The sequence below is a fragment of the Lissotriton helveticus genome, chromosome 7, assembly GCF_964261635.1.
Source record: "Lissotriton helveticus chromosome 7, aLisHel1.1, whole genome shotgun sequence".
Taxonomy (NCBI): Eukaryota; Metazoa; Chordata; class Amphibia; order Caudata; family Salamandridae; genus Lissotriton; species Lissotriton helveticus.
Window position 1 is genome coordinate 974,315,481 of NC_136068.1, and position 26,366 is coordinate 974,341,846.

A 26,366-nucleotide genomic window follows, 5' to 3' on the forward strand; every position below is an offset into this window, starting at 1 on the left:
TCAGACCATATACTTTTAAGTGCCTTATAATCCTCGTGGTTATGGTAACTTTGGTCTGACAATATCTAAACATGTCGTGTAAGGTGTCATACGCTTTGGAATACTACCCCCTCGCCAGTTCTGGCGACGGGGGTAGCATTCCACCCCTCTAGAGGGAGAAGACATGTTGGTAGCCTGTAACCCCGGTTAAAGTTGGACATAGCCTCAGCTCCACAAAATGGATGCTGCCACCGAGACACAAGTCTGACCTCCTGCTGCTGGGAGTCCTTCCAGCGAGGAGTGCTTGGACAAAGGGTTTACTGTCAGGGGCGGTGCCAGCACCATCCCAGACAGGGTTTTGTGTATCCCAGGTAGGCAGGGCTATAGAGGAAGGTGACTGCAAGTGGCACCCCGGTGCTCACTGTGCGTATGCCAGCTCAACCCAGTTCCTGGGGCACACCAGCCCCTGAGCTGGGGAGAGACCGGACAAAGGAGAGGGGTGTAACCACCCCCCTCCTAGTCCCACCCATAGGGCAGGACTTAGTCGGGTGCCAGCCCCTTTTCTCAGGATAAAGGTAGGAGCAGGCCCCCTTCCAAATCAGATCATCTTTGAATCCTGAAACTACTTTCTACGAAAGGAACTCAAGACTTCTTCTCAAGATTTCTCCCTTGTGACTAAGGAGTAGTCACCCTGCAGCAGCAGGCACCAACTAAGTATCTTGCGGTTTGCTAAGACGTCCTTCCTCCGGAACCAGACTGACCAGCACGACGAGACCCGGACTCCCTGCCCTCTCTGACCTCAACCTGCCTCTACAGCACAGCTGAGAACCGTGGGTGCGACGAGACCAGAGGACCCGGCGACCATCAGAACCAGCACGACACTGACCCAGCACGACCACCGAGGGACCCTCGAGTGGGTGCACTGGGGTAAGAGAAGCCCCAACCCCAAGCAGCACGAGCACCGAAGTCCAGCCCCCCAGCATCCACCAGATCTGCGTGGGGCCCTTTTGCTTCTGTGTTGCTTGCCACGTTGTCCGGTCACTTGCCCGTTGGCTAGTGACCCTCCAGACGACGTCCTACGTTTGTTTCACCGCTGGTCTAGCTCCTCTGGACTGGCCCTTGTCTCCTCTTGAAGGGGAACTTCCTCGGACCCTCCTGGTCCACTCCAGACGCCATTTTGTGTTGCCACGTGGGCTTGCCTTAGCCAAGGCTTGTTGCCTCCTTCAACGGATCCAGCATCGCCAGCAGCAGACATCCGACGTGGGACAGCTCGCAGACCTCCAGCCTGGTCGACATCAGCGCCCTGGTCCGTGCAGCAGCAGAATCCAGTGTCACCTCTTCGCCTGGCTGAGTGACCTCGTCCGGTGCCATCCTGGTGCCCACCTAATCACTGGCTAGTGATTCAGAACTTGGTCCCCTCTGCTTACAGGTACTCTTCTTCAACTGATCCAGTCCTTAGATCAGCCCGGAACATCTTCACTGGTCGCCTGCCAGCAACTCTTACTTCAGGCTCCTGGTTCGTCAACGAGGGTTTCCGACGACACTTGAACCCTATGCAGCCGCAGCCCCTGGGCTAGGTAAACCGAGTACTACGGTGCTCCAGCGTAGATCCACTCTATAAGTGTCTAGATCCACTTTCTTTTTTGACCTACCTAGTCGGGTTCGCCCGAGAACACTAACTTTTGCATTTACTAGTATCCATAGACTTTGTCCCGCATTACGCGTGAGAGTTTCCACTCTGCACACGACGTCCCTAGGCCTCCTGCTTCTAATCCAAGGGTTGAGCATTGTAGGCCCAGCGTTTCTAAAGTCTATGAGAGTAGTACTTACCTGCTAGTAATTTCGCATTCCACTTGTATAGTATATGGGTTTTCGTGCCCCTCGGGCATTTGTGTAAATTGTGCGACTTTAAGTATTTCTTTAAGAGTTTTGTTGTGTGCTTAGCTCCCTGTCTCATAAAGAGCCAGGGTAGTCTTGTTATAAATAAATATCTGTTTATTTTCATAACAACTTGTGTGGTGTCCTTTCACTTGGTGTTCAAGGGGTATATGTGATGGTAAAACAGCTGGCTTAACACGCCCTCTAGAGTTTAGCCTTAGACTGCTCGTATCCATGCTACTAGGATAGCTGGTCTATAAGGTTGACTTACAACCAATCATCAATAAGGGTCGTTTGGACTGATACATAGTGATCACTAGAATAGTGAGCACTGCATATCAGGCCAACTTCTCACACCTTTCTCGACCCTAATTTACAGATCGTGTTCACAGCACATGCATCCCTCATGGGGTGAGGTGCCCATCTACAACATCTAAGAGTTCAGGGTCTCCGGGACTCCAAACACAGAAATCTCCATCAACTACCTAGAGCTTCTAGCTGTTCACCTAGCGCTAAGAGCATTTCTAACTCACCTGATAGGGAAAGTTGTCCTAGGCCGGATGGACAATATGACCGCTATGACAGCTATGTTCTATGTACAAACGTGGGGGCCCTTTACAGTTATCACACCTCTTTCAGACCATTTCGCTTTGGGCAATACATCACAAAATCTTATTGCTAGCAGAACACTTTCCAGTGACAGACAACGAATTTGCCGATCTTCTCAGCAGGATTTGGGCAACAAGTCCCCGAGTGGGAACCCCAACCCCAAATCCTCCTTCCATGCGTCCACAAATGGGGTTTTCCACAAATAGATCTCTTACCAACAGCAGACAATTTAAAATAACCAGACTGTGCATCCAGATTCCCGCACCCTCTATCCAAAGGAAATGCCCTTTGGATGAATTGGTCAGGGATATTTGCTTATGCTTTTCCACCTCTCCTTCTTCTTCCATTTCTGATTCGGAAGCTTAGGCAAACCTCTCACCCTTCCTCTAGTGGCTTCCACATGGGCTCATCAACCATGGTTCACCACACTACTAGAACTCTCAGTAGTTCCACATCAGAAGCTTCATCTCAACGCACAAGAGCATTATTGTATTATATCAATAGAACAAAAGATTTTCGTGAAACAAAACAACTTTTTGTTGCCTTTGCTCCCCATCACTAAGGGAAACCTGTCTCTAAATCTAGTATTTCTAGATAGATAGTAAAATGTATCCAAATATGCTATGTTAAAGCCAAAAGAACTTTGTATATACCTCCTAGAGCACTTTCTACTTGTAAAATAGGAGCATCTACGGCCTTTTTAGGTAACATTCCCATAGCTGACATTTGTAAAGCAGTTACATGGTCTAAACCACACATATTTACCAAACATTATTATGTGGAAGTATTAGCACGTCAACAAGCTAATGTAGGACAGGTAGTCCTAAAAAAACTTTTTCTAAACAACTGTAACGCCCACTGTTTAGCCACTGTTTTGGGAGAGTACTGCTATACAGCCTATGCAAAGCATGTGTATCTACATCACACATGCCTCAAATGGATTGTTACTTACCCTGTCAGCATCTGTTCTATGTAGAATTGTAGATTCACATGCACCCTTCTTCTTCCCCAGACAACTTTGGTTGTTGCAGTTATTCTCATTGTACACACATGGACATCTTTATACTACATTTACTTGCTCCACCCTCATCCTCTTGCGGGAAAGCAATCTAACAATGGATTAGATGCCCATGCACACTATCACCGAAAGGAGTTGTCATCTTACATTATGACTGGAAAAGACTTCTTCGAAGAAAAACAATGTGCAAACATCCGAACCCAACACTAGATGGCAAGAGTATGTAAATCATGTGAATCTACAGCTCTACATGCCAAGAACAGATGTTTACAGCGTAAGTAGCATAATCCTTCTTGTATTTCATATTTAAGAAATGTAATATGTGCACTACTTTGCATTGTATAAAATATGCTTACATCACACGATGTTAACAAAAAGAGGTCATTAAAAAACTGTATGAAACTATGGAGCGACCACCACAAGGTTAGAGTAAATGTGAGGTAGAAATTGTCATCTCAGGAAGAGTACGTGGAGGAGTGAGGTACTTGTTCAGACTGGTTGAAATATAGAAAGGCATTCATGTGATGAAACCACTGGCTCCATTTACAGACCCATTGCATGTTGTTGATATCAACTGCAGTTCAGTAAGATTAAGTGCTACGTTTTTGGCCTTTGGCATAGTGGGTGTGTGTGGTGAATGAAGATTGGGGAAGAAAGTAGATTTAAGTGAGAAAACAAGGAACAGTAGTTAGATTTTTGCAGAAGCTTTAGAGTTGATAATTGGAATACTGGGATATAAGATATAAGTTGCATGACTTTAGGATGGTGAAGAAGAGGAGAACAATAATGGGCTGATGCGTAAATAAGATATTAGTGAGCAGAGCAGATGCATGTAAAATGGTTGATTGATAGTAAAACAACTTTACAAATCACATATCACAGAAATGTTAAGCCGAGGCTATCGTAATGTACCAAGGTTGACAGAGGGTGATGGAAGATGGGTAAGGCAGTATTATAAACAGTCGGAATCTGCACTACTTTTGTTATATTTTGGTTGTTTTTTTATGTAGTTAGGATTGTTTTAGTATCCATTTTCTGGACAGATTAGTTGTCATCAAGTTTCACATGTAGTAATGAGAGCTGTATGTCAGAAAGGGCATAGATACGTTGGGGTTTGCTCAATACAATTATTTTACTTAGCATCTGTCTCCATTCCTAAATTTACCACTTTCTAAAAAAGTTGGGGTATAACTTTTTTGTCTCTTTATTCCAGGACTTGGGCTTGGCGACATCAAGAGGCCGTGGAAAGTGCAAGAACCCAGATTGCAGCTATGTGTACACAAACCGCCACAAGCCCCCGTTCTGTCCTAACTGTGGGTTTAATCTCGCGAAAGAAAGAATTGAAAAAGCAGTCAAACCTCTTGTGAGTGAGGATTTTATTTTTTATCTTTATTTTGTTGACATGCTGTACATTTTGATTTTTACTTTTGCCTTTCTGAAGGCCATTTCTTCGTAGACTTTAGTGGAAAGAAGGCACACTAGCACTATGAGCCTAGAAATCCTTCGCTTCTAGAAGTGTGAGAATAGAGGATTCTGCCAATCCCTGCATTTGCTCACTTCAAACTGTTTCTTTTTTTGTATCTTGCAAGTGAAAGACTACTCTTATGCAAAAAGATGTTCTGATCCATAGTTCTTTGGCTGGTGTTTTTTCTTTTTGGACTTTAGAAAGCATCTGGCTTGGGCATTCCTTTGGCAGAGTGCCTTTACCAGACTTGTGTGAAAACACCTAAAAAATGTCCATGGAAATACTAGGGTCTCAATCACTCGGGAGGCCCAAAATGCAGTTTTTGTTTCCCCTTTCACTAGCAATACTTCTATGAATAAAAGTCTTTATTGCACATTGTAGACGTCTTTACAGCCTTATTTTTGTAAGCCCCTTATCTCTGCGTTTGATGTGGGATCCTCAACCTCTCCACAGCTTGTGGGACAATGTGTCTCCCTCACTTCTAAATGCTTGAGAATTCCCCACTGAGTTGCATGGACCCCAAAACATCTTTTGCTGAGTTTTCTTCCACGACAACAGCACTAAATAGTTTCTCTGTTCATGAATGAAATGATGTGAAAGTTTAATGGAAGCCTATTGGAGACATCATTGTTTCCTGAATGTGCACATAAAGTTGCTATATTAGTTAAATAGAACTGCATTGCAGCCTCAAAAGTGCAAGAATTTCTATTAACAATAGGTACAAGAGGGTAAAACAATGCTGCACGATAGGCTTACATTGCAGGCTAAGAAGAGGCACCCCATCTCTTAATGCATTGTATTGACAGTTGCCTAACAGAGCTAGTTCTTTTTTCCGGCTTTCTGAATACCTTTGTGGATGTAACACCTCAAATATCTTCATTTTTCCAAATAGGAAATTACGTTTTTACTGTTTTACTTTACAATTTCAAACACATTCTGGATAAAAAAAAATGTCAGAATGCCCACTCTTTTCACAAAATGTACCTCATGTGAGAGAAAAATAAAACAGTTGCTATGCTCACAATCGTGGCGTAGTCTGCCTCCCTCTCACACTCAGGAATGTTTAAAAAGTAAAAAAGTCAAAAGAATTTCAAAGGACAGAGAGGGTGTTAGTCTGAAAGGTATGTGGAGAAAGAAAGGAAGAAGGCAAGAAAGATCAGCCTCCCTGCCTCCCTTTGACAAGGACTCCCATGGATGGAGATCCAGGGAGTAAAATCAACTGGCAGAGAAATACACCACCACCATTCTCATCACCATAGAAGAATGACGTTAAAGAAGTTGACGTCACTGTCAGCATCAGTGCCGACTTATACAACGTTGAAAGACTGCTCTCAGTCTGCACTAGTTGACATAAAGACATTCTAGGTTGATGTTGAGGAAGCTATCATTGCCATCGACAACAAAGCACCAACCATGGTCATCAGTGACTGTTACACAGTTGACGACGAGATCTCTAGCATTGGCAGTAAGACCAACACTGATGGTGAAGCATTCCCCATTGACAGCAAAAACACCAGATTCCGTGGTGACAGACATACTAATGTTGTTGAAAAACCCAAGAATCAGGATGACTGTTTTGACGTCAATGAGACAGAAACTTTCTTATTCTCTGTCCATCTCTCCAGCTGACTAATCTTAATCACTATCTGTGAGCCATTCAAACATCACACTCTGACCTTCACCAGACATACAACCTTGATTCCCTCCTACAATGACACAGAGAGAAGACTTTTAACTCCATTTGTTTGTACGAAAATGGTCACATCGTCACATCCACCTCATTTACCTCATCGCACAATAAAGCCAGTCATCCCATTTGAAGATCCGGTTGAGACTTCAATTGATGAATTTCACTGTATGACAGGCCACTCAGAAACCAACACTCTTCTGTAAGGCATGTCACTCCACTTTGACACGCCACTCTTCTCTACGCCACTCCACTCTACTCCACTGTAAGATATTGTTTGACGCTCCACTCTATGCTGCAATAAGCCACTCCACTCAACGCCCCTTCACTCATCTGTATGACACTCCACTTCATGCCACAATACTTTACGATACAACACTCCACTCTGTCACTCTATCTATACCACTCTGATCTATGACACAACTGCACTCTGACAATCTACACCCCTCCTCTACCACACTCTACTCCACTGTATGCCATGCAAATCTAAAATACTCTGCTCCACTCTGACACACTACTCCACTCTGACACTACACAATTTCCTCTACGCCACTCCCTCACTTTACTCCAATCCACTGTCACATATCTCTAGTCTACTACTCCACTCTACACCACTACCCTCTATATACAAACAAAAGGAATCCACCTGTGGTGGCTAAAAGTGTTCTCTATTGTGATAGGGAGCACTTAGTGTTTTTAAAATACCCCTCACACACCAAAAGGACCCTTGGTGTCATGCTTCAACATAGGGGTTTTCGCACCCCTCTACGGGATGTGGCGTGCTGCGACCTACGACTACGCGGGAGCACTTTAATCAATGACTATGTGTGGTGCTTGTGAGGGTTTTACTGAGTGAGTGGTGGGGTGAGTGAGATTAAAAAGTGCCTGGCTCATGGGGTGAAACTAAAAAACTTTTATTAGGCCCCCGGGCTGGTACTATTAAAATGGTGAAGTGCGAGGTGTTGATGTTGTGTTAATGTACATCACGTATTGTGTGCGTCGACATGTTTCGGAGATCAACTCCTTCTTCAGGACAGGGTGCACAAATTCCCCACCTTACTCACGTTTCACTGTATAAAATTTGTGTAGATATTTACAAAAAAGTGAAAAATATTAATAAGCTACAATGTGCCTACAGCGATAATATTAGTAATTGGCTATTTGCTTTACTTGTCTTCACTGAATAGTGTACTTCATGAGCCTCCCGAACGTCTGGGGTTGTCTTGCCAATATGCAACGGACTCAGTGCGAGTCGATTTCAGTGTTGCCCCATCCGCGGCTCCGATTTCGGCTCCAAACATGTCAACGCACACAAGAGGTGATGTACATTAACACAACATCAACACCTCGCACTTCACCATTTAATAGTACCAGCCCGGGGGCCTAATAAAAGTTTTTTAGTTTCACCCCACGAACCAGGCACTTTTTAATCTCACTCACCCCACCACTCACTCAGTAAAACCCTCACAAGCACCACACATAGTCATTGATTAAAGTGCTCCCGCGTAGTCGTAGGTCGCAGCACGCCGCATCCCGTAGAGGGGTGCGAAGACCCCCAATGATGAAGCATGACACCGAGGGCCCTTTTGGTGTGTGAGGGGTATTTTATAAACACTAAGTGCTCCCTATCACAATAGAGAACACTTTCAGCCACCACAGGTGGATTCCTTTTGTTTATATATGCCTACTAAGGGAGTACGAATCCACTCGTAAGACTCTCTCTCCCCCCCTCCTGTTATTTACCCCACTACCCTCTATGCCACTCAACTCTGACACTCTAGGGTACTCCACTGTACCACACTCTTATGCCACTCCACTGTAACACACTTGATGACATGCCGCTCTGACACAGCTCTCCACTCTACTCTACGCGACGCCACTACACTCCAAGCCTCTCCACTCTGCACCACTCCACACCAAGTTATTCCACTGTACACTTTCCCACTCTGCGCCATTCCACTGTACATCACTCCACTCTATGCCAAAATACTGAATGATACAGCATTCCACTCTACGCCCCTCCACTCTAACACTCCACTTTAGAACACTCTACTCAAAGCGACACTCTTCGCAACTCCCTCTGTGCCAGTCCACCTCACATTACTCCACTCTGACCGTCAACCCCACTGGGTCACCGCACATTAAAATGCCACTCCATTCTACCACACGCCACTCCACAGCACTCTACTCCACGACGGTGTGTGCCACTACACTATACTCCTCTCTGCGCCACTCTTCGACACTCTTCCCCCTTCACTCTATCACATTGTACTCTACTCCATTCTATACCAATGTACAGCACTCTTCTCTACTCTGCCTCTCTACTACCCTCAGCTCCTCGAAACTGTACATAACTTTACTCCACTCCTCTACTCTGACATACTACTCTTGTCCACTATGAACTACTCTAGGCCATTGGACTGTACAACATTCTATGCCATTCCACTCTGCCACACTCCGCTCTACCCCTCTCCACTCTAAGCCACTCCACTCTGCGCTATTGCACTCCACGCTTTCCCATTCTACGCTACTTGTTTCTGGTACACTCCACTCCATTGTAATACATTATATTATATGCCACTCTGACACACCACTACTGAAAGGCAGGGCACTCCACTGTATGACACGCCACTCCATTCTATGTGCAACATGCATCTCACTCAATGTCACTTCCCTTTATGCCACAATATTCAACTCTACGCCGCGACAGTACGCCACTCCGCTTTGACACTTTCTGACACTACAGCATGCTACTCCTCTCTACGACGCGTCATTCCACCCTGACATTTTACTCTACGCTACTTCACTCCTTGCCGCTCTACTCTGATATGCTATGCCACTGTACAACACTTTACCCCATCCTACGCCACTGTATGACACTCCCCTCTATGCTGCTCCACTCTACAAAACTCCCCTCCACTGTATGCCCCTACACTCTACGACACTTTACTCCACTCTAAGCCACTGTACAAGACTCTACTCTGCCATTCCAGTTTAAGACACTGTACGACATGAAAATCAGACACAACACTTCACTTTACGACATTCCACTCCATTCAGCTCCACTCTATAAGCCACACCAGTCTACTCTATACAACTGTAGTCTACTCTACACAACTCTAGTGTTCGAGGCATGTGGGCTGCTGAATTTATATCTATGCATAGATCGCCGCCTAGTGTTGGGTCCGGATGATTGCACATTGTTGTCCTGGAAGAGTCTTCGAAGTATCACGAGATAGGTGGCTCCTCCCTGTAATCCCTGATTGCCCTCAGGATTGGGTGTAACATATAGTCTATCTATGGTGCTCCGTTACTGTAGGAAAGCAGACTCAGTTCAAGGAAAAAGGGTTGAAGGAATTTACTAGTAAAACATAGGTTTCATTAAAGGGATAATACTCCCTAGTAGCACAACAAAGGGTTAACACCACCCTATAGTTCTCTACTTCCTTGACCCGTCCTCTGCATGAGTGCCCGTCCGGACACTCCCCAACGGAGGGCAAAGTACTCAGCAATGGCCGAAAATGCCAATCGACTGTCGGGTCTTAAACCGTCCCCCGCATGAATGCCAGTCCTGGCACTCTCCAACGAGGGGTACAGGTATTCTGGTTGGCTTCTCCAGGGGCTCTGTGTCCAATGAGAGTCAGCCCATATGCCAGGTAACCTCTTTCAAACGAGTACGCTAGGCAGGAAGCTCAGTGTAGTCCCTAGCTCCCTCCAGTGTCCTGCCGTATAGTTCTGACGGCACGCTGAACACAAGGGTTCCCAGGTTCGTCACACCGAGAGAGCAGTTGAAGACACTCGCTCTCCCGTGGTCAAAGTCAGTATCAGGAGCGGATATGGTTCGGAGCGCTCTCCAACGCTCTAAATTAGCCTGTCGCCTGCGTGCCGCTGTCGGTGTCCTCTCACAGGGCAGGGAGGCTCTGATGGTCCTAGTCGTTCGCTGCGCGTGTGTTAGACGCCGAAATCTAATCTTGTTGTTATCTGAGTAGGGGGGTTGAGCTTCCCCTCTCTAGTTTCAGAAAGCAAGCGCAGGAGAACGCCGTCTCTTACCTTGCTACGTAGCTTCAGCTTAGTGCCAGCAATAATCAACAGCTTCCGCGGGCTTCCTTAAGTACTACCCGTGTGAAGTGCGCATGAGCCGCGCATTGCCTCACGGGAGTTGTAGTCCTTTCCGGTGTCGCGAACCCGTAAATGTAGTTCGCTGCAGTCGCGCTGTGTGATTTCCTGTCGTCGTCGTTCCTGCGCCCTCGGGAGAGGTATGACACTCCCCTGGACTACAGTGCGCATGGGCATCCACTCCATGCTCAGATTGTTTTTTTCCGCCTTTGGGTTCGGATGTACTTTCTTAACTCGCGTTCGGAATCTATATATAGCAACTTTCTCAAGGCCAAAAGGCCTTCGGGGCGTCGGTATTGTCTTTCATTCGGTGCCTAATATTTGTTCCAGTTCTTCGAGACGGACGTCGACTGCCATTTGCCTTTCGACACCAAAGGCCCCATCGACAATCGACGATGGAACGGAGCCCGTTCAAACTATGCCCCGTTTGCAATTCAAAATACCCTCACATCGATGTGTACCCGGTGTGCAATAAATGTCTCTCACCGGACCACGACGAGGCCAGCTGTATGGCCTGTTCTCGATTTCGATCAAAGAAAACTTTTCGCCTTCGACGCGCTGCACGACAGTCGGCGCGGGAGTCGGCGCCCGATCCAGAAAACATCTTCGGAACCGACGACGAAGAATGTGTAGAAGAGGAAGATCCTGATCGACAGTCGGATCCCGCGTCAGGGCGAGAATCCAACTACGATGAGGACGAAGAAGAATTCTACGTCCTTGATGAAGACATCGTCGAGGTAGGAGATGACGCATAACCCATCGGAGCCGTCGATGACGACTCAGCCGATGAGCAGGGCCCAACCGCAGTAGCGAGGCCCGGTACACACACTTCCACGGCTCAGGTCGAGGCATCGCCGGAAGGCCTTAGCCAAGATCTTCATCTACGTTCTATAGCCCCGCTTCCGGGCCAGGCTAAGAACATTTCCAAAGAGCCATCGGTCGATCGACCACAAACAGTGGAAAAATCGAAACCGAAACCTAAAGACACTAAATCGAAACCGAAACTGGTGAAGACAGTCATCGGCTCGACGACTTCGGAACATACCAAGTCGAAACGTGTGCGCGACCCCTCGGGGTCGCAAGGGGGTGTCGACCCGAAGATCGGGGCGCCGAAGCCCGTGTCTACTGTTAAGCACGTCACGCTCACCTCGACGTAGACATCGGGGTCCAAAGATGGCGACTCTTCCAAGGGACGCCAGACCCAAAAAAGCCTCGATCCGAAGCCTCGGAAGCCACTACTGGTGAAGGCCTTCGAGTTGAAGGAAAAACTCGCCCCGCAAGAACAGAGCAAGTCGAAGCACAAGGGCGTACCTGCTGTGCAACAACACCTCGAGTCAACGCAAGGCCACAAGCAACAGACTGAACGGTCGAAGTCGGTCGGATCAAAGACGACGCCTACCTCCAAGCAGGTCAGTCCGTCGCCGACGCTTACGGCGCCAATTAAATACGGACTGCCCCCAACGGCACGACCTAAGATGGTCCAGCTCCCAAAGGGCACCGACGCATCCAAGTCGTCATCGGTAGCCGCAAGTGCTCAGCCCATGCAGGAGGACGTTCTGTTCCAGCCACCGTCCTATGATAACCAGTCGAAACTGTTCATCGACTCCGAAACAGGGCGACTCACTATTTATAAAAGGAAAATCATTCCTGAAACTCCTATGGAGTCCTACAAGATACCACTCAAAAGAAAGAGAGACTCTGCCACCTCCCCTACTCTTTCTGAACCCATACCATCCTATGGACAAGAATATGCCTATTCCCCCACACCTGCTAATGAGGAGGTGGAGGACGGGTACAATGAGGACCAGTTTAATTATCCCATTGACACAAGCCAGGAGGAGTCCCAACCATGGACTGACCCTGTTGACCCTGATGAGCCGCACACCACCCCTAACACTCAGTCCTATGCGGTCAAGACATCGCCTACTGAGGATACTGCTGCGTTTAACGCTTTGATAGAAAGGGCAGCCCTTAACCATGATGTGGACATGCACACTGACCCCGTGGAGGAAGACTTTCGGTTTGATACCTTCTCTACCTCAGAAAGATCGGTAAAAACTTTGCCTATGCTCAAGGGTGTGCTCAAACATGCTAGTGACATTTTTAAAGAGCCAACAAAGGCAAGAGTAATAAACCCCAGGATTGAGAGGAAGTACCGACCTGCACCTGTGCACCCTATGTATATCAAAGGACAGCTCCCTTTGGACTCCTTGGTGGTGGCTAATGCTCGAAAGAGAGCAAACTCTCAGACAAGTGGTGATGCTCCTCCTCCGGACAAAGAATCCAAGATCTTGGAAGCTTCTGGCAAACGTGTTGCAGCTCAAGCGGCTAATATTTGGAGAATCTCGAACACACAGGCCCTATTAGCAAGATATGATAGGGCTCACTATGACACGCTAGAGCAGCTACTGCAACACCTGCCTGATGCTTATAAGGAGGGGGCGGAAATGCTCATACAGGAGGGGAAGTTAATCTTAAACGCATCGATTAAATGTGCGTTGGATGCAGCTGACACTGCAGCTAGGGCCATTAACACTAGTGTAATGCTTAGGAGGCATGCCTGGCTCCGCATCTCTGGGTTCAAGTCAGAGATCCAAACAACTCTGCTTAATCGGCCAGTTAACCCTGACTTTCTCTTTGGTCCTGAGGTAGACACCACCCTAGAGAAAATTTAAAAAGACACAAACTGCAAAATCCATGGGAGCTCTGCAGTCACAGCAGTTCAGGGGCGGTTCCTTTCGTCGCTCCGGTAACAGGGGAGCGTCTAGAGGACAAATGTCGCAACAAACCCAATACAGCAAAGGAGGCACACAAACCACCTATAACCAAAACAATAGAGGTGGATACCGTGGGAACAGTACCAAGGGCAGAGGACGAGGAAATAACAATGCCAGGTCCTCCGCCACTAATAAACAGTGACCTCTTGTCACTGCCCCCAGACCATATAACACCGGTTGGGGGAAGACTACAGCTGTTCCTGCCAGTCTGGGAAGGCATTACCACGGACAGGTGGGTGAGACAACTTATACAACACAGTTATTGTCTGGAACGAACATCCGCTCCACCCAAGACATGCCGCCAAGGCACCGTCCTATGTCTGCAGAGCACATGCACTTATTGCAGCAAGAAGTCATATCCATGCTGCAAAAAGGGGCCATAGAACTCGTGCCTTTAGAACAACAAGGTACAGGAGTGTACTCACTGTATTTCTTAATTCCAAAGAAGGACGGGTCTCTCAGGCCCATTCTGGACCTCCGACCCCTAAACGAATACATCCTGTCAGAACACTTTCACATGCTCACTTTGCAGCAAGTTCTACCATTGCTCAGTCAGGGAGATTTCCTAGCAACACTAGATCGGAAGGGTGCATATTTCCACATTCCCGTTCACCCCAGGCACAGGAAATATCTCAGGTTCACCATCAACAACCAGCATTACCAGTTCAAAGTCCTGCCTTTCGGGGTCACTACTGCCCCCAGAGTGTTTACCAAGTGCTTAGCGACAGTAGCTGCACACCTTCGGAGACAACACATCCATGTCTATCCATATCTGGACGACTGGCTTTTCCAAGCAAAGTCGGCCCAGCAATGTGCCAGCCACATGTCCCGCACAATTCACCTCCTACACAGTCTAGGATTTTCCCTCAATTACCAAAAATCCCATCTACAACCCGCACCTGTCCAACAGTACTTAGGCGCGGAAATAAACACTCTGACAGCAACAGCACAGCCGAACTCAGCAAGAGTCAACAGCATGCAGGTGCTCATTAAAAAATTCAAGCCCCAACACTCACTCCCAGCGCAAGTGTTCATGCAACTAATAGGCATGATGGCCTCCTGTATCTTTATAGTCCCGCACGCGAGGCTGCACATGCGTCCGCTTCAGGAGTGCTTGGCGCAACAGTGGAACCAGGCTCATGGACAGCTGAAAGACCTAGTGTTGGTGACCGGTCGTGCATACAACTCTCTGCATTGGTGGAACACACAAAACCTTTGCAGGGGACGACCGTTCCAGGAGCCTGTACCACAGATAGTGCTGACGGCGGACGCATCTCTCCAGGGCTGGGGAGCGCATGTCCCCAATTACACTGTGCAGGGCCTATGGACAACACAGCAGCGAAAGATGCACATCAACCTACTAGAACTGATGGCAATCTTCATGGCAATGAAGGCGTTCAAGTTGCATTTGTGCAACAAAGTCGTGCTGATCCGAACGGACAACATGACTGCAATGTATTACATCCAGAAACAGGGAGGGACACACTCTCCACAATTGTCACACCTAGCACAGTGCATGTGGAAGTGGGCCATTCAAAGGAACATGTTCCTCATGGCGGAACACCTCCCGGGCAAGGACAACCAGATGGCGGACCTGCTCAGCAGACACAGCCATCAAATGCACGAGTGGGAGATCCTCCCTCAGTGCTACAACCGTATTTCCAGCAGTGGGGTCATCCAGAAATAGACCTATTTGCCACTCAAGAAAACGCAAAATGTCACACCTTCGCCACCAGGTTCCCACACCCGCAGTCTCAGGGAAATGCGATATGGATGAACTGGTCGAACAGATTTGCGTACGCTTTTCCTCCAGCACCGCTCATACCGCTGGTAGCGCGCAAACTGAGGCAGCACTCCATGACCCTCATCCTGGTTGCTCCAACGTGGGCGAGGCAAGCATGGTACACCACGTTCCTAGAACTTTCAGTGGTGCCCCACCAGCGACTACGGCTCACACCCAGTCTCCTCACTCAGAACCATGGAGACATTCAGCACCCAGATCCGCAACAGTTGAGCCTTGCAATATGGCTCCTGAGGTCATAGAGTTTGGCTACCTGGACCTGCCCCCTGACTGTATGGCCATCATCAAGGAGGCTAGGCGGCCTACAACCAGGGCGTGCTATGCGGCAAAATGGAAGCGTTTTGTCATCTATTGTTCCAATAATAACATAAATCCGCTAGATGCATCAACGCAAAACATCATATGTTACTTATTGCACCTTTACAGATGCAATCTAGCATACAGTTCCATCAGGATACATTTAGCAGCAATGGCTGCTTATCTTCAAAACAGACAGCACCTTTCCCTTTTCAAAGTGCCTGCCATTAGAGCTTTTTTGGAGGGATTCAAAAGGGTAATTCCTCCAAGACACCCGCCGTCGCCTGTCTGGAATCTAAACATAGTTCTCACCAGTATCATGGGTCCACCATTTGAACCTCTTCACTCTTGGGAGATACAATTTCTAACATGGAAAGTGGCTTTTCTGGTAGCGATCACATCGCTCAGACGGGTTAGTGAGCTGCAAGCCCTCACTATTCAGGAGCCTTTCATTCAGATTCATGCTAATAAGGTGGTGCTGCGTACCAACCCTAAATTTATGCCTAAGGTAGTGTCACAATTCCACATTAACCAAACTATTGAACTGCCAGTATTCTTCCCAAATCCTGATTCAGTGGCAGACAGAGCACTACATACACTAGATGTTAAAAGGGCTCTCCTGTATTACATAGACAGAACTAAAGATTTCAGGAAAACTAAGCAACTGTTTGTTGCCTTCTCTCCACAGCACAAAGGCAACCCAATTTCAAAATCAGGTATAGCCAGATGGATTGTTAAGTGCATCCAAATCTGTTATCAAAAGGCTAAACGCACATTAACAGTTCCCCCACGAGCGCATTCCACACGCAAGTTAGGGGCATCCATGGCTTTCCTAGGTAACATTCCTCTAGAGGATATATGCAGAGCAGCCACATGGACCACAATACACACATTCACCAAACACTACTGTGTGGATGTACACTCCAAACAGCAAGCTGCTGTAGGTCAGGCTGTTCTCGGAACTCTTTTTCAGACTGCTGCAGCTGGCACAGGCAACCGCCGCTAAGGAGGGTACTACTATTTATTCTATGCATAGATATAAATTCAGCAGCCCACATGCCTTGAACGGAATATGCTACTTACCAGTATGCATCTGTTCTTGGCATGTAGGGCTGCTGACATTTATATCGCCCGCCCTCCTCCCCGGTGCCTGTCGCAGCTGTAGCATTCATAATTATTCTCAAGCATGGTCATCACTTACTGTGTCATACTCCATCTCTGCCACAATGGTGAAAAACAATCTGAGCATGGAGTGGATGCCCATGCGCACTGTAGTCCAGGGGAGGAGCCACCTATCTCGTGATACTTCGAAGACTCTTCCAGGACAACAATGTGCAATCATCCGGACCCAACACTAGGCGGCGTTCTATGCATGGATATAAATGTCAGCAGCCCTACATGCCAAGAACAGATGCATACTGGTAAGTAGCATATTCCTTATTCTACGCAACTCTAGTCTACTCCATGCAAATCCAGTCTAATCTCTGCCACTCAAGTCTACTCTCTACCACTCCGATCTACTCTACGCCACTCCTCCACCCTACTCTCCGCCACTCCATGCTATTCCACTCCACGCCAGTGTATGCCGATTCACTGTACGCCACACCACTCTGACACGGCTCTCCACTCTGCTGTATGCAATTCTATTCCACTGTACTCCACTCAACACCACTGTACTCCACTCCAAGCAACTCCACTCTACGTCACTCCACTCTATGCCACACTAATCTACAATAGGACACTCCACTCTATGCCACTCCACTCCTCTCCACTCTACCATACAGTTCGAGGCATGTGGGCTGCTGAATTCATATCTGTGCATAGATCGCCGCCTAGTGTTGGGTCCAGATGATTGCACATTGTTGTCCTGGAAGAGTCTTCGAAGTATCACGAGATAGGTGGCTCCTCCCCTGGACTACAGTGCGCATGGGCATCCTCTCCATCCTCAGATTTTTTTCCGCCATTGGGTTCGGATGTACTTTCCCTTACTTGAAGTTCGGAATCTAAAAAAACTTTTCTAAAAGGCCAAAAGGCCTTCGGTCTCGTCGGTATTGTTTACGATCGGTGCCGACAGCTTTATTTACAGTTATTCAACTCGGGACGTCGAATCGGGCCGCGGGCCTTCTCGACGCCAAAAGGACCAGTCGTCGATGGAACGAAGTCCATTCAAAAGATGCCCTCTTTGTAATTCGAAATACCCACATATAGATAAACACCCTGTATGTAACAAGTGTTTATCTCCGGAACATAATGAATCCGACTGCCTAGCCTGTGCCCAATTTCGATCCAAAAAGACACTTCGGACTCGACGGGCCGCTAGGCTAATCATGCAGAAACCAGCGCCGGAAAATATCTTCGACGATGAAGACGATCTCGACGAAGCCGAAGAATCAGATCAACAGTCAGATTAAGATTCGGAGCATGACTCCAACTACTATGTCGACGAAGAAGACGTCATCGAGGTAGGAGACGACGAACAAGGGATCGGAGCCGTCGAAGACGACTCCAGTGATGAAACGGGGCCAACCGTGAGTACGACGCCCCAAACATACACTTCTATGGTTCCACAGGCTCAGGTCGAGGCATCTCCAGAAGGCCTTAGCCAAGATCTCGAAACCCATTCTATAGCCCCGCGATACAGCTCGGCTAAGAATATCAGAAAAGAGCCATTGGATCAACGTACTACTAAATTGTTGATATCGAAACCAAAAGTTATGGAACCAAAAACAAAACCGAAACTGATCGACTACACAGTCTTCGGACCAAACTACGTCGATCCATCGGAGTCGATCCCAAAGAAGATCGGCAATACGGTCTTTGGACCAAACTATGTCGATCCATCGGAGTCGAACACAAGGGTCGTCAAGCCGAAGGGCAGCGCACCTATATCCACTCCAAAACAAAAGGCCGGTGAACCGATAAGATCGGCGCCAACAACCGGCAACACAAAAAAGGGACTCGATCCGAAGAAGGTTGTCGAACCTAAACAGAGAGTCGACAAACCAATGGCTGTGCAACCAAAAACAATCGAGCCGAAGAAAATCGACCCGAAGAAGGCCATCGAGCCGAGACCAAAAAGCATCGGTCCAAAACCACAGGTTACGAAAATGCTACAAGGTCAGAAAGGTACTATCGACCCAACAAAAAACGTCATAATGATAAAAACATTGGCTCCGAAGAAACAGGCACAACCTAAAAAGACTGTTGTAACACCGAGGGATCTCGGACCGATCAAGTTTGGCCTACCAACTTCCTCTAAAACAAAGGCGGTCGACCCGAAAAGCTGTATTGAACCGAAACAATCAAAACAAAAGACATTGGGAAAAATGCCAAGAACTACTGAGCAGGAGATCTTATATCCAGACCCCTCATCAGAAGAACAGTCAAAACTTTACATTGACTCTAATTCTGGCAAAGTCACTCTCTACAAAAGAAAAATCAGACCAGAAACTGATAAAGAGACTTATATCATCCCACTCAAAAAGAAAAGGGACTGTTCTACTTCACCTATTCTATTTGAGACTATAAAACCAACTAGGCCTGACAAGTACACATATACACCCACACACTCAGATGAAGAGGTGGATGATGAATATAATGAGGAATACAATTACCCAGTAGACCATGACCAAGACAGTCAAGCTCAACCATGGGTTGACCCAGTACATCCTGGTGACTCTCAACCCATTCCAGATACACCTGCATACCCTGCTAGGCCTTCTCCTACAGAGGATACAGCTGCTTTTAATGCACTAATACATAGGGCAGCCCTCCATCACAATGTAGAAATGCATGCAGACCCCATTGAGGAAGATTTCCTCTTTGACACCTTTGCCACATCAGAAAGATCGGTCAAAACACCACCTATGTTAAAAGGGGTACTTAAACATGCAGGTGACATATTTAAGGAAACAACTAGGGCACGGGTCTTTAACCCCAGAATAGAGAGGAAATACAGGCCAGCATCAGTAGACCCCAAATATATTAAGGGACAACTGCCTTTGGATTCTTTAGTGGTATCCAATGCACGAAAACGTGCAAACTCTCAAACAACTGGAGAACCTCCACCTCCTGACAAAGAATCAAAGATCTTTGAGGCATCAGGGAAAAGGCTAGCTGCTCAAGCAGCTAACATATGGCGAATATCTAATACACAAGCCATGTTAGCTAGGTACGACAGGGCACACTATGACACCTTAGAAACACTTCTCCAGTATTTACCTGAACCTTACAAGGAACAGGCTGAAGACCTAGTACAGGAGGGAAAGTTAATAACTAACGCCTCCATTAAATGTGCCCTTGACGTGGCAGATACAGCGGACAGATCTGTTAACACCAGTGTTATGCTCAGGAGACATGCGTGGCTTCGCATTTCAGGTTTCAAAAATGAAGTCCAGTCTACTTTATTAAACCAGCCAGTAAATCCTGACTATTTATTTGGTCCAGCTGTAGATACAATCCTGGACAAAATGAAAAAAGACACTGAGACGATTAAGTCTATGGGAGCCTTACAGTCCCAATAACATAGAGGCTCCTTTCGTCGCTCCAATTACAGAGGTGCTGCAAGGGGTAACTCATCACAGCAGACCACAAACTACAAAGGGAATACGCAAATCACCTACAATAAAAACAATAGAGGTGGATACCGCGGCAATAACAACAAAGGCAGAGGACGAGGGAATAATACCACCAGATCCTCTACCAACACAAAACAGTGACTTCTTAGCGCTATCCCCAGACCATACAACACCAGTCGGGGGACGATTACAGCAGTTCCTACCAGTCTGGCAAATTATCCAGGATGGCTATTGCCTAGAGCTAACCTCCACACCACCCAACATACCACCAAAGCACCGTCCTATCTCTTTAGAACACCTAAACTTATTGCAGAAAGAAGTCCTCAGTATGCTGCAAAAAGGGGCCATAGAACTTGTACCATTAGAACATCAAGGTACAGGGGTATACTCCCTATACTTCCTCATCCCCAAAAAGGACGGTCTCTCAGACCAATATTGGACCTCAGGCCCCTAAATCAATACATTTTATCAGAGCATTTTCATTTGCTCACTCTACAACAAGTCTTATCACTGCTGCAACAAGGAGACGTCCTCGCAACTTTGGACCTCAAAGACGCATACTTCCATATACCTGCTCACAGGAAATATCTCAGGTTCACAATACTAAATCAACATTACCAATTCAAAGTCCTTCCATTTGGTGTAACAACAGCCCCGAGGGTGTTCACAAAATGCCTAGCGACAGTTGCTGCACATTTAAGAAGACAACATATTCACGTCTATCCGTACCTGGACGACTGGCTAATATAAGCAAAGTCGGCCCAGCAATGTGCCAGCCACATGTCCCAAACCATTTGCCTCCTGCACAGTCTAGGCTTCACGTTGAACTACCCAAAATCTCACCTTCAGCCATCCCATGTACAGCAGTACCTGGGAGCAACAATAAATACTCTAGCAGCAAAAGCATACCCAAACACTGCAAGAATCAACAGTATGCAACTGCTGATCCAAAAGTTCAAGCCCCAACACTCCATTTGTGCCCAAGTGTTTATGCAACTCATAGGCATGATGGCTTCGTGCATCTTCATAGTCCCTCACGCAAGACTACACATGCGTCCGCTACAAGAGTGCTTAGCACGGCAGTGGACCCAGGCTCAAGGACAATTAAAAGACCTAGTGTTGGTGACCAGTCGTGCATACAACTCCCTGCATTGGTGGAATCCACAAAACCTTTGCAAGGGACGACTGTTCCAAGAGCCTGTACTACAAATAGTGTTGACAAAAGACGCATCCCTGATAGGATGGGGAGCCCATGTCCTTTAGTACACAGTGCAGGGCCTACGGACAACACAACAAAAGAAAATGCACATCAACTTGCTAGAGATTATGGCAATTTTTCTGTCAATGAAAGCGTTCAAAGTACATTTATGCAACAAGACTGTGATAATCCGGACGAACAACATGACAGCAATGTACTACATACAGAAACAGGGAGGAACACACTCTCCACAGCTATCACATCTAGCCCAAAGCATGTGGAAGTGGGCCATTCAAAGAAACATTTTTCTCATGGCGGAACACCACTCAGGCAAGGACAACCAAATAGCGGATCTGCTCAGCAGACACAGCCAACAGATGCACGAGTGGGAGATTCATCCCACAGTGCTACAACCATACTTCCAACAGTGGAGACAACCAGAGATAGACCTGTTCGCCACAAAGGAAAACGCAAAATGCCAGTACTTTGCCGCCAGGTTTCCACATCCGCAGTCGCAGGGCAATGCGATATGGATGAACTGGTCAGGCAAATTTGCGTACGCTTTTCCCCCAGCACCGTTAATACCGCTAGTGGCACGCAAACTACGCCAACATTCACTGACACTAATCCTGGTTGCTCCAACATGGGCGAGGCAACCATGGTACACAACTTTCCTAGAACTTTCCGTGGTGCCTCATCAAAGACTGCGGCTAACACCCACTCTTCTCACTCAGAGCCATGGAGACATACAGCACCCAGATCCGCAACAACTGAATCTTGCAAATTGGCTCCTGAAGTCTTAGAGTTTGGGTACCTAAACTTACCTCCTGACTGTATGAACATTATCAAAGAGGCAAGCAAACCCACTACCAGAGCTTGTTACGCTGCAAAGTGAAAGCGTTTTGTCATTTACTGTAATAACAATGACATAAACCCACTAGATGCTTCGCTTAGAAGAGTTAGCGAGCTACAAGCCCTAACTATTCAAGAGCCATTCATCCAAATAAATGCAAATAGGGTAGTTCTTAGAACAAACCCTGAATTTATGCCCAAAGTGGTATCCCATTTGCATATCAATCAGACAATAGAACTGCCAGTGTTCTTTCCAAATCCACAGTCAGTACCTGAAAGGGCTCTACACACACTAGATGTCAAGAGAGCTCTTCTATACTACATTGATAGAACTAAGGATTTTAGAAAGACTAAACAGTTGTTTGTTGCCTTTTCACCACAACACAAAGGCAACCCCATTTCAAAATCTGGGTTAGCCAGATGGATAGTTAAGTGCATTCAAATATGTTATCTAAAAGTAAAACGCACTTTAACAGTTCCCCCAAGAGCGCATTCTACACGCAAACTAGGGGCATCCTTGGCTTTCCTAGGAAACATTCCTCTAGAGGAAATATGTAGAGCAGCCACATGGTCTACCATACATACTTTCACAAAACACTATTGTGTAGATGTACATTCCAAACAGCAAGCGGCTGTAGGACAGGCTGTTCTAAAAACTGTTTCAGACTGCTGCAGCTGGCACAGGTAGCCACCGCTAAGGGAGAGACTGCTATACATTCTATGCACAGATATGAATTCAGCAGCCCACATGCCTCGAACGGAATATGCTACTTACCAGTATGCATCTGTTCTTGGCATGTAGGGCTGCTGACATTCATATCGCCCACCCTCCTCCCCGGTGCCTGTCGCAGCTGTAGCATTCATTCTCACTTTCTTGCATGGACATCTCTTACTGTACCATACTCCATCTCTGCCACAATGGCGAAAAACAATCTGAGGATGGAGAGGATGCCCATGCGCACTGTAGTCCAGGGGAGGAGCCACCTATCTTGTGATACTTCGAAGACTCTTCCAGGACAACAATGTGCAGTCATCCGGACCCAACACTAGGTGGTGATCTAGGCACAGATATGAATTTCAGCAGCCCTACATGCCAAGAACAGATGCATACTGGTAAGTAGCATATTCCTTACTCCTCTATGCCACACACTACTCTGCTTTACTTGACTCTATGCCCCTTCACTCGACTCTACTCTGACACTCCACTCTATAAAACTCTATTCCACTCTGTGATTTTCTACACAACTCCATCTGCCACTCCACTTTACTCCACTCTACTTTAACATACTACTCCACTTTGTGGCACTCTACTCGATTCTAAGCTACTCCACTCTACCACACACCATTCCACTCTACAGCACTCTGCTCCACTTTACTCCACTCTACACTGTTCCACTCTATGCTATGACACTTGGCACAACACTGTGTGACATGACTATACAACACTCCACTGTACGACACTCCACTCTGCACCACTCTGTTCTGCTCCACTCTACTACAATCTTCACCCCTTCACTCTAACACAGGTTACTCCACACTGTGACACTCTACGGCACTGTATGCAACATTACTCCACTCTACTCTTGCACGCTACTCCTACTCCACTCTGCGCAACTCTATGCCATTGGACTGTACAACATTCTATACCACTCCACTTTTCTATACTCTACGCCATTCCACGCTATCTCATCCCACACTTTGCCACTCCATTGTAAGACATGCCACCCTGAACTGACACACTTCTCTAAGGCATGCCACTGCACTCTTAAGCCTCTCCGCTCTACGCTATTCCACTCTGCTCCACTGTAAGACAATGCATGACAAGCCACTCTGACACAATGCTCCACTCAATGACACACAACCAATCAATGCCACTACACTCCATGCCGTGACACTCCACTCTATGCCGTGACACTCCACTCTATGCCGTGACACTCCACTCTATGCCGTGACACTCCACTCTATGCCGTGACACTCCACTCCATGCCGTGACACTCCACTCCATGCCGTGACACTCCACTCCATGCCGTGACACTCCACTCTATGCCGTGACACTCCACTCTATGCCGTGACACCTCCACTATATGCCGTGACACCTCCACTATATGCCGTGACACCTCCACTCTATGCCGTGACGTCTCCACTCTATGCCGTGACGTCTCCACTCTATGCCGTGACGTCTCCACTCTATGCCGTGACGTCTCCACTCTATGCCGTGACGTCTCCACTCTATGCCGTGACGTCTCCACTCTATGCCGTGACGTCTCCACTCTATGCCGTGACGTCTCCACTCTATGCCGTGACGTCTCCACTCTATGCCGTGACGTCTCCACTCTATGCCGTGACACTCCACTCTGACACTTTACTCCACTCTGACACTTTACTCCACTCCACTCTGACACTTTACTCCACTCCACTCTGACACTTTACTCCACTCTATGCTGCTCCACTGTAGTCCACTCTATGCTGTTCTACTATGACGCGCTACTCCATTGTACCACACTTTGCCCCACTGTATGATACACCACTCTGACACTCCCCTCCACTGTATGACCCTACACTCCACTCTACAACACTGTACTACACTCTGTGCCACTGTACAAGACCCTACTTCACTTAATGCCACTCCGGTGTAAGACACTGTTCTTCATGGCACTCTGACACAACACTCACTCTGCTCTACGACATGCCAGTCCATTGAAATCCACTCCAGTCTACTCTACGCAATTATTCACTCCACTCTACGCCACTTCAGTCTCCGCAACTGTAGTCCACTCCACTCTGCTCTACGCCACTTCAGTCTCTGCAACACCACTCCACACTATTCCACTCCACTGTATGACACGCCACTCTGACACAGCTCTCCGCTCTACTCTATGCCACTCTACACCATGCTACTGCACTCCACACCACTCTGTGTCAGAATAATCGCCACTCTACGCCACACCTCTTCGCTCTACAACACACTACCTTGCTCTACCACACTCTACTGCCTTCACTCCGACACTCCACTTTATGACGACACTAGGCAACTCCATCTATGCCACTCCACTTTACTTTACTCCGCCACATCACTCCACTCTACACCACTCAACCACTCCACTCTTCTGCACTCTACGACACACCACTCCTATGTACAGCACTCTACTCCACTTCACCCTACTGTACACTGTTCCACTCTACACCACGAAACTGTACGTCATTATTCTGTACGACACTCCACGTCACTTTTTTTCTTCTCCACTCTGACACTCCACAACACTCTTCACCCCTTTACTCTACCACACTTTGCTCCACTCTGTGCCACTGTGCAACACTGTACTCCCTTCTACGCCTCTCTGCGACACTCTTCTCCACTCTATAACACTGTACGCAACTTTACTACACTCTACTCTGAAAAACGACTCCACGCCACTCTATGCCCCTGGACTGTACAACATTCTAGGTCATTCCACTCTGCACTGCACTCCATTTTACAGAACTCCACTTAATACCACTCCATCTCTACACTATTGCACTTCATTCATTTTCCACCCTACCCCACTTCATTCTAATCCACTGAACGCCACTCCATTGTAAGACACTAGACGACATGCCACTCTACTCTAATCCATGCCACTCCATCTACGACATGCCACTCCACTCTATTCCACTGTACTCCACTGTAAGATACAGTACTCTGACAAGGCATGCCAATCTACGCTACATGCCACTCCACGCTACAACATGACACTCCACTCTGCCACAACACTGTACACCACTTGACACTTTCCAACACTCTGCCGCATGCTACTCCTCTCCACCACATGCCACTCACACTTTGCTTCACTCTACTCCACTCCATGATCTACTCTGATATGCGACTGCACTATACCATAATTTACACAACTCTGCACCCCTGGATGACACTCTATGCAGCTCTACTGTATAGCACTCCACTGTATGCCTCCCCACTACAATCTACTCTGGGCCACTGTAGAAGACTCTACTCCACTCTTTGACACTTTACTCCTCTCTACAACACTCTACACTGCTCCCGATACTCTACTCCACTGCACTTTACTCCACTTCACTCTATAAAACACTACTCCACTCTGACACTCGACTCTACC

The 26,366-nt window shown here is 47.3% G+C and overlaps 1 protein-coding gene across 4 annotated transcripts in view; it reads left to right on the top strand.

Annotated features, from left to right (window-relative positions):
* Nucleotides 1–26,366, top strand: part of HMGXB3 (HMG-box containing 3) — a 526,740-nt gene that overhangs the window by 215,342 nt on the left and 285,032 nt on the right. For all 4 annotated transcript variants that reach the window (XM_078653572.1, XM_078653575.1, XM_078653573.1 and 1 more), the window contains one exon: nt 4,698–4,847. In XM_078653572.1, the coding sequence (XP_078509698.1) occupies nt 4,698–4,847 (150 nt within the window). The remainder of the gene's footprint in view (nt 1–4,697; nt 4,848–26,366) is intronic.